General features: G+C 42.4%; 1 protein-coding gene across 1 annotated transcript in view; it reads right to left on the reverse strand.

The window, feature by feature from the left end:
- Positions 1–840: 840 nt before the first annotated feature.
- The window catches only part of cskl (c-src tyrosine kinase-like), a 50,214-nt gene continuing 37,071 nt past the window's right edge, over positions 841–13,983 (reverse strand). Inside the window, exons 4-13 of the mRNA XM_030726306.1 lie at positions 13,848–13,960; positions 10,272–10,491; positions 6,365–6,458; positions 5,765–5,830; positions 5,574–5,673; positions 5,268–5,358; positions 4,604–4,677; positions 3,815–4,010; positions 2,672–2,758; positions 841–2,328 (exon numbers count right to left, since the gene is read on the reverse strand). Coding sequence (XP_030582166.1) covers positions 2,146–2,328; positions 2,672–2,758; positions 3,815–4,010; positions 4,604–4,677; positions 5,268–5,358; positions 5,574–5,673; positions 5,765–5,830; positions 6,365–6,458; positions 10,272–10,491; positions 13,848–13,960 — 1,224 coding nt within the window. The 3' untranslated portion in view covers positions 841–2,145. The remainder of the gene's footprint in view (positions 2,329–2,671; positions 2,759–3,814; positions 4,011–4,603; positions 4,678–5,267; positions 5,359–5,573; positions 5,674–5,764; positions 5,831–6,364; positions 6,459–10,271; positions 10,492–13,847; positions 13,961–13,983) is intronic.

Below are 13,983 nucleotides of genomic sequence, written 5' to 3' on the forward strand. Positions count from 1 at the left end.
TAGTTTAAAGATAGACTCGCACTACTGGAGAGTAAACCACAAATCTCCAAAAAACTGAAACAGGATTTAGTAATATTTCTGTAAACACCATTACCATTAAGGGCTGTGATCAAATATAGTCACAATTTGGAAAACCTTTTTACAGCTCTTACTAGCACAGTGCCCTTGTGGCTCCTTAGCATAGCGGAAAACACATTTGCCTAACATGTAAAAGATCCTTGATTTGAGAGTCGGAGAAAAATCCCTGGGAGAGCTGCATCAGGAAAGACCTCTGGTGTAGAAATCTGTGCCAAATCAAATGTGTGGATCCATCCACTTCACCCTTTGTGAAGTGAGCAGCTGAAAGAAGCATTTAATATGAGGTTGCCCCTGAGGAAGACACCTACGTGCGATAGGCTTGACCCGGGGCTACGAGCCTGCAGCTAAATTGATGAATGTAAATATGAATCTTATCTTCTACCAGGCCTTGGCACAGCCATACATCTGCCTTTTAGCCAAATTTCCTCTGATTGGCTATAAAGTGTTTATTGTACCAAGCTACATAAATGTTGATTTTATCTCTTAAGTTGAGCATTATAACATGGAAGTCTGTGGGAATTGATTCAATTTTGGAGCCATTTTTTTCACATTTCAACATTTGCTTCATTTTCAACCCGGAAATTTGCTCACACCCAAAACACACATTTGCAGAGGGGGAGGTGCTTGTACAGTGAGACAGCACTCCTCCCATTAACATATGCTCTCTCTCTCACTCATACACACACACACACACACACACACACACACACACACACACACACACACACAAGCAGATATAATTATGCAGGTGTTTCCACACTGTTCAGATGGAATGATTTATTCATAATTATGATAGCATAATAAAACAATGAACATTGAAAGCACTGACAGTTGAACCCAAGGCCTCTCACACACAGCATGCACCACCCCGACCCTAGCATTCACAGAGACACTGAACATCCCTAACGCCAAGTCACTCCTGACTTCTGAAAATCGTCTTTTATTTCTCTGTCCAAGTCAGTTTTTTCCTTGTTCTTTTTTTTAATCCTTTAAATATATTTTGATATAAAAACAAGCCCACGTATGATGAATCAACCATGTTTGTGAACTGCCTCTCCCCCTTCTTCTCCTGTTATTGCCCAGCCACCCACCCACCCACCACACCTCTGGGCGGTCTTTGAGGAAGGATGAACATGATACTGGCCCCCCCAAATCTCCTCACTTCCTATTCTAGTGCTCTTCATGGACGCTTGGCTTAAACCCCCCCCAAAAAAAGAACAAACGAAATAAAGAAAAAAAAGTCTGATGTAGAGATGGTGGAGGTGAGGAAGTTGCCATAAAAAAAAAAAAAAAAAAAAAAAAAACTTTTTGGAAAATAAAGAAAGCAATAAAAAGATTTTGTTAAAAAAATTATAAAAAATTAAACCACAATAGTCCAATTAAAAGAAGTGCTGGAGGGAAGTCTGGAGCTCTGTAGACTGGAGGCACTTTGGCACAGAGCGAAGGCCCCACACCTGACACCACGGCCGAGGGAAAGCAAGGAGGGATGGAAGGATGGAATGACAGTTGGGCTGAAAGGCATGCAAAGCCACATGGTATGGAAATCTGGGAATGATCGAGGGGGTGAGGTGGAGAAGAAAAGAGCACCTGACAAACATGGAGGAAAAGACCAGCCCCCCCTCCAGTTAATGCCATGTTCAGGAGGAGGAGGAGGAGGAGGAGGGGAGGAAATACAGAGAAAGAAAAAGGGACTTTCAATGTAGAAGAAGAAGAGCAATTTGGACCATGTGACAAAGAGAAAGGGAGAGTGAGTGAGCAGCGGCAGGTGGAGGAGGAGGAAAGAGGAGTGGCCCATCAAGAGAGGAGGAAATTGTCTGGCAAAAGCTATACAACACGAACAGGAAAACAGTCCTAGTGTGAAAGCTGAGGACGGCCGGTGGATGCCTGAGGCCGGGGGAGGGGGCAAAGCATAGCAGTCCTACAGGTCAAGAGGCTGGGCAGGCAGGAGGAAAGTGCTGTGGTCCCTCTTCTGCTCCTCCTCCTCCTCCTCCTCCCCCTCCCAGCTGTGCTGGGCTGCGTCTCACCCCCGTCCTCTCCCCCCGATGCCCCCCCACCTGCGCGTCCTCTTCACAGGTAGAGCTCCTTGGCTCTGATATGCTGCAGCTTCTCCCTCAGCATGCGGAAGGAAGGCCGCATCACGGAATCCAAGGTCCAGCACTGCTTCATCAGGTCGTAAACCACGGGCGGGCAGCCGTCTGGGGCGTCCATCTTGTACCCCTTCTCTACCCGAGGCACCACTTCTTTCAACGGCTGAGGGACACAGACAGATGATGCTGACGTTAGCTCGACATTTTGATCGATAAGTCAGCTGATGCAACTGACTCAAAGGCAATGCAACATCCCAAGCAAAGGTTATTCTACATGACAAGAATAACTATGTAAATGCACCCAGTGCTGAAGCATGCGGAAACAACTGAATTCACAATTCAGCTCCAGATGTTTGAGGGCATAAATGAGGTCGACACAGAGAACCAGAGGTTACACTGATCTTGCAGAAAAATAAACAACTGGTTCCAGCAATGAAGCCTGCCATCTGCTGGTGTATCTCTGCTGGATGTTAGTCACCCACAGAAGATCTCATAAAGGTACTTACAATTCTAGGGTAAGGCACACGCCCAAAGGAGTAGATCTCCCACAGTAGGATCCCATAACTCCAGACGTCTGACTTGGTAGAAAACCTCTGTTGGATTAAAAATAGAAGCTCAAATTCAAACATTATACAGAAAAGCATTCAGAAAGCAGATCAGGTTTGCGCCTCCAGCCCAACAGAAGTGGGTCATAAGCTCAGCACCTCAGCACACCCTCCACAGTGGATTTTAAAATCAATCAAGATGCAACTCAAATGCAGACGTTCAGCTTTAATTCGAGGTTTAACAAAATTATTAAACTGTTTAGGAATTAGTCATTTTTATACCCAGTCCTCCATTTTCACTTTAAATATAAAGATTTCTGCTTCATAATTGTGTCTCTTTCTAATACAGTGCTGCCATGACTGCTGTATCCCCTGCATGCACAGTTTTTGGATTCTTTGAATATTTTTATGATTTTAAGAAGGTGACCTTTACTGTGACAGACTCGCACTATGAGACACTCTTTTTATACTTAGTTCCTCCACATATTTTTTTTTTTTTTATTTAACCAACATTAATATATTGTTGGCATCAAATTCACAGAACTAAAAAAAATGAAATGACTGACATTTCAGTGCATCTTGTTTTTACTGACATTTGACAGTAAAAACTGTTAAATGTGTTCTAACTTTGTTGGAAACAGGGTTGCATAATTCAATATTTTTGCAGCTTGTTCATCAGTCATACACTCACACTCTTTGCTGTCAGGCTCTGGGTGCCCAGAGTTACTTTATCTGAGGAGAAATTCTTGGCAGCTTGACAGATGATTCGATTAAGATGTTGGGAAAACCTTTGGGCCTGTTTCTACTCTGAAAGGAAAACCCTCTACGAGCCACGAGACGTGACTCTTGGTTAAACTGGGCTCTTTAAACGACTGACAAACTATTGATGGATTTTCTAAACCTGGAATCATTAATACATCACTATTTAAAAGACTGTGTTGGACTGGCATGCTCACTCAAATAAACTGATGCAAGCACAGGTCTTATCCTCAAATATGTATCAGCCTCCACTTTTTAAAACATTTTAAAATCAACTGACCTGATTCTGATCAATTCAAATGTCGAGACAGCAACAACATATCAGCCCATGTCTCATCCTCTCACCTTCTCTCTTAGTGCTTCAGGTGATGTCCATTTGACAGGCAGCTTTGCAGTGTCCTGTATGGAGGACGCCTCCTTGGTGAGGCCGAAGTCGCTGACCTTGGCGATGTTATCGTCAGAAACCAGCACGTTACGAGCCGCCAGGTCTCTGTGGACGAAGTTATTGGCCTCCAGGTACTCCATGGCTTCACACACGTCACTGACAGGAGACATGATGAGTGAGGACCGGGTGACTAATACAAGCCAATAGGTGGTTGTGGCGTTTGCTTTTCTTAATTAGCCTTGTCAGGAAAACCGTAGTGTAAAAATGAGCTTGGTTAGTGGGAAAACTACGCCATTATGATTTCACTTTTTTTCTAGATGTTCCAAATATTCAATTCTTTTGCACCTCTCTACTTTAAAGGTTACATGGGCTCCTACTGAAAATGAAACATGAACTGATTTATTGGCAATAAATATAAAAACCTACTTATCTGAAGGCTTACACTCATAACAATGGATACAACTTGCTTTAGATTACAATATTAGATAATTATTAAATTACGATAAATGAGGACTTTAAACCTCCAAGTTAAGGTGTGCAGCATTCATGACGGCTGCCTGAGTACACAAACAGTTCATTCACATTGCCAGTCAAGTGCATGACATTGTTCTGTTGAAATTCAATAAGAATTCAGACAGCTAAAGCAGCAATGATTTAGCTCTTTAAGCAATTTCTCTAACAACCATGAAAAGAGCAGATTAAAAATCTGCCTTTTTCCAAGTCTAATAAATGCTTGAAAGAATACTCACAGTGAGAACTTGAGTAAGCAGTCTCCACCAAGAACAGTCCGCCCTCGAGAGCGGAGGTAGTCCACTAGGCTGCCCTGTGGCACAATTTAGATTATCAACACAGCGCTAACATTCCAGAAAGTCTCACAGCAACCTGTGTACTTTTTCTTTTTTTTTTTAAATCATGAATGGCCTGAGTGAAAACCAAATCCATGACCCCAGGCAGAACAAATATGTCAAAGCGTGTGTGTCAAACCATGACAGACAGAAACATTTGTTTAAGTAAAAGGTCACAGACTTGACCATTTCTTCACTTGGAGGTAAGTGCCTCCTCCAGCACACAGTCTGTAACCCCCTGTGAAACACTAAGCTTTCATTTTACATGCAACTCTTTGTAAAGATGAAAAAACAACATCTAAATCTTTTGTAACCACTGCACAGAGCCAGCCTAGCTGTTTCCCAATGTCTCTGAACTTTATGGTAAGCTAGGCTAATGACAGATTAGTTGTTTCATGAGCATGGCTTTAATTTTGTTATAATTCTTTGTAATACTTTGGAATTCTGCCATAAAGCAAAAACATCTGACTTCCAAAGGGTTGAATTATTCTTTAAACCCTTGATAGAAAACATGAGAACATGCCATTTGCAGTTTTAGAACTTTTCAGGAGAGAACACCTTGACTTACCTTAGCCATGTATTCTGTGACAATATAGAGACTGCCACTCTCCTCCACAATTACCCCTAGCAACTGCACCAGGTTGTTGTGCCTCAGCTGCCTGTTCAAGCACAGAAACAGAAAGAAATATGGGGTAAGCTTGCAGAAAAATATAAAAAATATTCATCATCACCTTGTGCCCACAAAAACAAGCAGAAAAACGAGCCAGTGACTGAGGACGACCTTATATTTGAAAGAGGAAAATGTGTCTGCAGACAGACACAAATGTATTTTACAGGTGGTGCGAAGGACAAAAACAATAGCTGCAGAGCTTACGTCATGACAGAAGCCTCAGCGATGAAAGCCTGTGCTGTAGCGTCATTTTTGATGCACTTGACCGCCACCTTGGTCCCTCTGTAGTCTCCTACCATCACATCTGACAAGGACACAAACAAGGTCAAGTTTTAGTACATTCTGCAAGGTGACCCTGACCTGATGCATGAAATGTAAATAAATCAGTTTCTCACCTCCAAACTCCCCTTTGCCAATAGTCTGGAGGAGTTTCAGCTCTTTTCGGTTCAAGGCCCAGCCGCCTGCCGAGAGAGGACATTAATGACACTCGGTAATCGTGCTGTAAGTAATAATATTATTCTATAAATGTGTTATGAAACAGGAAAAAAAAAATCCTCTTACAGCACGTTATCACTTTGCAGTTCAAGAACTTCAAATGTTTCATTTCATGGCAAACATTTTTTTGTTAAAATAACTTTTACAATGATGTATATCCTTTGGGAGTGAGAATTAATCTTCTCATGTCTCTGGTGTAAGAATTAGCCGGGTCAGATGGGCATGCGAGGGTAAATAAAGACAGACAGAGGTGGAGATTGACCTTGAGAGACGGTGAAGCCCAGCAGTCGTTCCCGGCCACACAGAGATTAAACACCCTCTGTTGATTAATGCTATTAAAGCTCATAGGAGACACAGGATTTCTCTGTACACTGTGTGTGTTCATGCATCTGATACTGTGAGGTTAATGTGGCATATAAAGACAAGCATAACAAAGTGTCCCTGTGTGCATTGGTGCCAGTGTCCCTCTGGGCTGTGTAATGAGCTCTGTGTGCTCTTACTCCTGGAGAATTCGTCTTGCGCTGCCACTGTTCCCTCCATCAATTTGGGTTTAATCAGCCTGGTACAAAGGCCATCGGCATCTTTGGTGTAGTGCTGGAGAGAAAAAAGTTTAAGAGAATTAAACATAATCTCCATACATGAGGGAAAAAATTCTGCATGCTGTGTTGAAAGTGACAAAGAAAATTCTCTCTCATACAGGTTTTCATTGAATTTAAATCTGCAGTATACACGGTACTGTGCCACTGTGGACCTAGTTCAATTACCAGAAAGTGATGTTACTGGATTCCTTCAGACTGTTGAGTCTGTATTCAAGCTTTTGATATGCAAAACAAAAGTGAGGCTGATGTTTGAGGCCACCCTCTACAGAAAAACGTGAAGGTAGCGATGAAAAAAAGATTCAAGCTGTGTTGTACGATTTGATGAGGGGGGCTCCATCCGCCAAACAGATACAGCGTGACAGGTTTACCTTTTATCAACATGCATCTTTGCCAAAGATGAGGAGGCCCGTCTCAAGGGACAACAGAATCCCGGCCTTATTTCCATATAAAAGATGGAATAAAACAGGAGCAGCAAAGTTGAGGAGAATTACAGTGTAATACAAAAGTTAAAAAAAAAAAAAAAAGACACGGAATGGTGTTCGACTGAAGTTTAAGCACTGTGTTTTTGTTATCAGCTCCATTTACAAAGTACATAAGAACAGATTTGCGGGGGGGGGGGGGGGGGGTCACAAGACTCTTATTACTTTATTACTTTAAAATGTACTTTAAAAGCTCCATTTTTTTGTTTGAAGTAATGTAACTGAAAAGACAGCTGATCCACTATATCTAAACACACCAAAGTTTAAAGGTCTAAGGTCACAACACTTCCTTATTAATCTCACACAGGGACCTATCCACTGTCTGAAACATTTTAGCTTCCTTCTCTTTACATCAGCTTGCTTCTGATTGGCTGTCCTGTGCAAACAGAAGATTTGAAAGTTTGTGCGTGGGTCACCGACGCTCACAAAGCAGTCTGTGCTTTTGGCTCAAAGAGATTACTTGTATGTTACTTGAAACTCTGGACATATTTAATATGAGCATCCACCACAGCAACAGAAAATAAGGAAAATAAGAATGAACTAATAAACTTCGGAAATATATAAGCCTCTGATGGACACTGACAGTATTAATGCTGCCCTGAACTACAGCATCTGACAAAGGTTGAGGAATTTCTCCCCTGCTGGAAGATGAGGACCTGGGGAGCATCTACTGTGGGAACAAGGAAGAGTGTGTGTGGGTGTGAGAAAGGTCACCATCTCACACCTTACAGTTCACCCCTAGACAGGTAGCACAGCAATCTATCCCCAGTCGATATCAAGAATTTAGGTCAGTATTACACAGGCAGACTCTTTGTTTATTAATGCAAGTAAAGAAATAAAGACCATCTATTTTAAATTGCAAAGAAAGGCAAAAAAAGAAGGAAGGAAGTGAAAATAAATCAGTGTCTTCTTAACTGATAGCTGAGGTTACATAAGTCATGAAACCTCTTTGTGTCCAGTGTTACACAACTGCAGACTGACAACTACAGACTGTAAGCTATGATTTCAAACACCAGGGGGCAGCATGGTGAAGGAAGGCTGTGCTCCTGTTATATTACTAACACTAAGGCTGACAAATTAGCTGCACATGTAAAACGGCCACAGCTATATACAAAATTAAGCATTTAGATTATATACAGCATTCACCGCTGGTATCATTTATTATTTATGAAGTGTTGCTTATATGATCCTGGAAAATGCATGGTAAAGACAGCTCTGAAAGGAGCTTAATTAACACTGCTTATGTAACATAACAATCACTTAAATGGAGCCTTAGAATGCATCAAAATGTATTTTAATACACTAGTGGCCAAACCACAATCTTCCCATGTGTAATTAACAGAGAAAGGTGTGATCACAGAGTAAAAACAGCCAGTGAGTACCCTAACAGACAATACTAAGACCGTGCAATTACACCCCTGAAAATACCATATGGAGCCATCTTTGCACCAATCAACTTGAAGCAAGCATGGGTCTACTAGCATATGATGTGTAGGTCTACATGAAGGATAACAGCAGAGCAGAGGAACACTGAGCAAGCCGGAAAAACACACAAGAATGTGAGGAATTCTATCATAGGCAATTACAGAGAGAGAAAACACAAGGGAACGCGGACAGGCTACAGGATAAAGACGTAGAGAGATGGAAAGACAAAAACAAAGCGAGGTAAAGTACAGAGTGGGAGACAGCAGAGGGTGAAAGGAAAATACTGAAATGAGAGAGGAGGACAGAAAGCAATATGCCAGGTATCCACAAGGGAACACAAAGAGAGAAAGGCAGAGGGAGGGAGGGAGGTGGAGAAAGGAAGTGGAGGCAGAACTGAGCCTCGAGGGTGTGTGTGTGTGTGTGTGTGTGTGTGTGTGTGGGGGGGGGGGGGGGGGGGGGGGGGGGTAGATTGTGGGTGGCTGATAACAAGAATGCACTGGGGGATGTAGATGGTCTTGTTGCCAGCTGGCACATTCCTGCCTGTCCACTTCCAACGCCCCGCAAGGCAAAAAGATGAGGCCCAATTAAAAGTGTGATAGCTGCCAATCCAGCTCTTCTCTTTATCTAAGAGGATGAAAGGCCTCTATCTCGCTCTCTCTCCCTTGCTGTCATCATGTCTCCCCATCTTCCCCTTTCCACACTCTGTCCTTCCTCTGAACCAGCTTACAGACAGCAGTCATGGAGTGAGAGGATCAGACAGCTTTTTGAAGGATGCGTACTTGAGTCAGAGTTTTGGGAGAAGTCCACAGGGATACTCCGTGTGTGTCCTTTACAGTTATGTAATCAAACTGCTGCATGATTTATCACCATATAACTAACGCATAACTTAGAAGATGGACTCCAATTGTTATTCCTAACAAAAAAAGAAATAAGACTTATTTGTTGAGATAAGCAGAAATGCCATCTTAGTTTAAATGCTAATGACCAACTAGGTCACAACGAGTAAACCAAACAGAATTTGATGGCATCACTGTGCAACGTAGTGGACAATGAGCAACAATATTTGGTCGTAGAAAATAAGTAAGTAGCCCTGTAATAGATAAGAAACAGATCTTTTGTCCAGCGTGAGCTGTGAGAAGATCTAAAACACCTCTGACAGACAGAAGTAGCACATCTGTGGGCATAAACACTTGACTTAAAACAAACAAATTCTCATAGGAATTATATAACTAACTTTTAGGGAGGGGGGGGTTGTTTTCTTGCGTAGTAATTTTTTTTTTGAGCTCCTCAGTCTTTTTGAAGAAACCTTGTTCCCTTATTCACAAGGGGTCAGGACAGTGGATAGATCCACACGTTTTATTTGGCAGATTCTTTTTTTTTTTTTTACACCGAATGACCTTCAAATAGCAACCCTCCCATTTGGGTCTCAGCCTGCTCTCAAACCAGGATCTTGGCAAATGTGTTAGCCACTAAACTATGGAGCCACTCTTTATTGGGGAACCCCTAAGATGGAATAAACTTTGTAGAATAACCAAATTTTTTTTTTTTTTTGCTACAACAGGTATTTTAAGAATAAACGCTTTAATTTGAGCTGCCTGAAAAAATTTTACCCTTATTTAACCGCCGTGACTTTCAGGATAGAGGAAGTATGCACCAAAACGAAAACAAGGTAACATTTAAGGTTTCATTTTTTTTTTTTACACATAGCTCTCTGAGGTTCAGCTGAATGCCTGAAGTCTTTCAGGTGTTAAAGACACACAAACCAGCAGGAAACAATGCCGATGAGAGGACATTTATCCTTTTTTGCTGCCAAACTGAACACCAGTGGTACTATGGTTATTAAGGATGTTATGTAAAGAAAAATTAGAGCACAAACAACAGCTACATCCTCCATCCTTCCTCACCTCCACCAGCTGCATAAGGTTCTCAAAGTACTCCTCCTCATCGATGGTGAGTTTGCCATTGTGGTAGATGATGCGGTAGTGCTCCACCTTGCCGTCGCAGCTGACGCACAGGGTGTAATCGCCAGGATAGTTGGTGCTCTCCCGCACCAGGAATAATCCCGTCTCTGGAGGGTAGAGGAGCCGCTCTGCTTGCTCCCGAGTTATCTTCCCATGAAACCAGCTGGAGGGAGTGAAGAGAGGAGGGAAATGAAGGACAAGTGGGGTGAAAAGGGAGAGAGATTCTCTTAGACAAAAAGGAAACACAGAGGACTGACTGGCAGTGTCACATGGCCACACACACCTAAAGGGTTAATGTAACAATGGCAGTGTTTGATCTGTGTACAGAAGCACAACTTGTGTCATTTTTAAAGAGAAACTCCTGAAAATAGTGTTAACAGCATCAGGAGGGCCTACATATCCTCTCCCCAAAAAGTAAAAAAAAAATTTTCAACCATACAGAGGCACCCACTTCCATGCATCATGGCCCACAGCCTTCCTCTGAAATGAGAAGTGAAAAACAAGAGAGGGGCAGTAATAGGAAGCCGACAGCAGCACTTCCACCCTGTTCAGCTTGAATGGTGCAAGGGCGAGGCTGTCTCATCTTGGGGAGTCAGTGAAAAAGTACCTGTACAACAGGAAACATGGTGCTCAAAGACACACACACACACACACACACACACACACACACACACACACACACACACACACACACACACACACACACACACACACACACACACACAGAGCCTGGGGCAGAGTCGGAAACTGACATACAGGCACTGCAATAACAGGAAAATGCAAAAGCTGCTCAGACAAGGCGGTGAGCAGGATAAAACCAAGTCACCCATTCCTGACTGAGGTCAGGCAGACCAAGAGACGGATTGACCTTTCACCACCCGCTGTAGCAAAAGGAGGAGGGAGAAAAGAAAAAAAAAAACAAAAAACTCAGGCTCCCGCTAAGCTAAAAAGCTGATCACAATTCTGGTGGTTGTAACAACAAACAAAGCGCCTGCTTCATGATTTAGAAGCTAGCTTCAACCTTCAGCCTCTCCATATGGCTTGGTGGATGCATCTATAGACTACTGACTACTGATTAAACATCTGCATCACACTTTGATCTACTGTACCGCTGTCTTTACAATTCTCTTGTACACAACATTTTTCTAACTACTATTCTACTAATGTATTTTGGTTTTCCCTATTAAATAATTTTAGTTTACTACAACAGAAACTCATTTCATGATTCTGAATTTCCTTTCACTCATGGCTATCGATCTGTGGTATTAAGCATAAAGACGATGGGGTATCCCATTGTACCCTGTTGATTTATGCCACTACTTGTATGAAAGGTCAAATTAGCCAGCAACAGTAGCAAAGCACAAAGTCTCCCTTTCTGCATTGGTCGGTCAATGAGAGGTAATTAACAGCTATAACTTATTTAGCCCGTTTTCCCGTGGCTGCCTCTGTCACCCCCCCTCTCTCTTCAACCACTCTACTCGGTCTCCTCAGACAGCAGAGGCCCTTGTGGCAAAGCTGCTTAACACGGGTTGAGTTGATTAGATCAGGGCAGGCAGCTTCTCCGATGGACAGCAGCTCTTTAACTCCCAATAATCCGAGAGCGGGCGCCAAGTGCGGATGGCCGCAGAGACACAAAGCCCAGTGGTGGACACACACTCAGAGCTTTGTCCCCAGAAATTAACTGCAGTTTTAAGAACTGACATCATACTAAAATAAAAGAATGTGAACAACATGTTTTGCACAACATGGAAGGAATGAGTAAGACAGCAGAGTTGAATACCCCAGCTTTCTTTTGGGTGGTGCTGTTACATGTGGCGGATGATGGCTGCCACATGAGGGCAGCAGACAAAGCAGAGTCAAGTAAGGGAGGCAATTACTGTATCTACAGCTGAGTATCAACTGGTCAGGGTGAACATGAAGACCGACGACCACAGACGAACCCTTATGAAACCCAGAGGAGAGGGAGAGGTCCTCTCTGAGACATTTGTTAGTGATTCTTAAAATCCACAAGTCCCTGTGGGATCCAGAGGAACAACCTCTGATGGCTGGAGTTTAAAAACACTGAGTTATGCAGTGATCTCAAAGGCAGCAATTAGAGTAGGAGGTCAGGATGTGAAAGCATGCTAAATATTTGGGAGTCAAATCAAACTAAAAGTAGTGAATGAGTTTCATAGCAGCGTCTTCCTTCCTCGCTTCTTTCTATGAGAAGGGAATTTGGTAACGGCTAAAACCAAGTTTCATTAAATTTAACCTGAGCTACAGCTTAATTAAAGCTGTTGCCTGTACTGGTGTTCAATAATCAATGTTGTGTGTTCACAAATCCCTCATAGCTGCACACGCCTAATTTTAAGTTAATGTACCATCAGGCCTCCTCGTATCACACACAAAACAACATGCCTGAGCCGCATGACACAGTAAACTAATTTAAAATGGTGCGAACAGATGTACGAGAGGTGGCAAACGGAGAGGTCAGAGCTTTTAGCAGCAATTGATGAAGAGAGACAAAGAGGGTCAAAAGTCTATTTAAATGTTTCCTGCCAACACGATGTTTGAGCCATACCACTAAAATAGCGTGAGCCGCACATGCAATACTGACAAGACTACTATGCATTTCACTTTCTATCCAAAGTGATAGCTGACACCTTTACTGTGTTAATGATTTCCTTCTAGGAGCACGAGGACGGTTCACTGTTGTTGTACAATGTTTGAAAGGTACAGCATATGCGTATCACTGGATATTGTCAAACTAGAATGAAAGGAAAATGAGATACTTCCAAGACTGGAAAAACTGTAATCCAGCTTTGACTTAATGAACTCAAATGCGTTTGTTCCAGCATACCATAATTCATAGTGGAACTATTCTTTTTCTTGCATTGTCAGTATATCCCACTGAAATTAAAAGAACTTTCAACAGCGTTGCAAAGTTTAAACCCTTATTTATTACCATTTCAAGAGTAAACACAAATGGTGTGGCAGCTCTCAAAGCTTTCAACATCTCACAGCTACGTGACGGCTGCAGCAGCTCGGCTTTCCTGTCTCGTTTCATTTGCATATGCCTCTCGTTATGTTTTCCTCTTTCTGAATAGCTGGAGTTTCAAAACGTCACTCAAATCTAGTGCACAGCTGGCTCTGGCCTCTATGGGAGTCAGGAACACACAACAGAAGGCACAGGGAATTTTCATCTTTTGAAGTCAAGATTAGTTTCTCTCTCCTCACAGCGGGAAACAGAAGTGAATGGAGCTATAACAACTTGTTCATACATTTAGGGATGTCTGAGATACAAGACACAGACCATTAGTATCTTGATTATTGCTGCATTTTGCCACAATCCTGAAGAACTTTGGCAATTTCCTGAAAAATGTTATTTCAAAACGTAATCTTACTTCAGAAATTTTGTCACCCTGCTTTTATAATGCATTTTATCATAACTTGCACTGTAAGAAAGGTTTGTGTGGACTTAAAAAGAAATGCAAAGCAACACAAACACATCTTGCTGGGTTTATCCATTCAAGTACTCACGGCATAAGACTGAGTTTCCCTCCTGACTTGACGCCTTCCCTTTTCTGGACATAGTTAGCTGGGATGGTGCCCTCTCTGCCCACCTGGTTCCTTGCCCTGTACCAGTTAGGATCCTGAAACAGTCGAACATGCCACA

Source organism: Archocentrus centrarchus, chromosome 3 (genome assembly GCF_007364275.1).
Source record: "Archocentrus centrarchus isolate MPI-CPG fArcCen1 chromosome 3, fArcCen1, whole genome shotgun sequence".
Classification (NCBI taxonomy): Eukaryota; Metazoa; Chordata; class Actinopteri; order Cichliformes; family Cichlidae; genus Archocentrus; species Archocentrus centrarchus.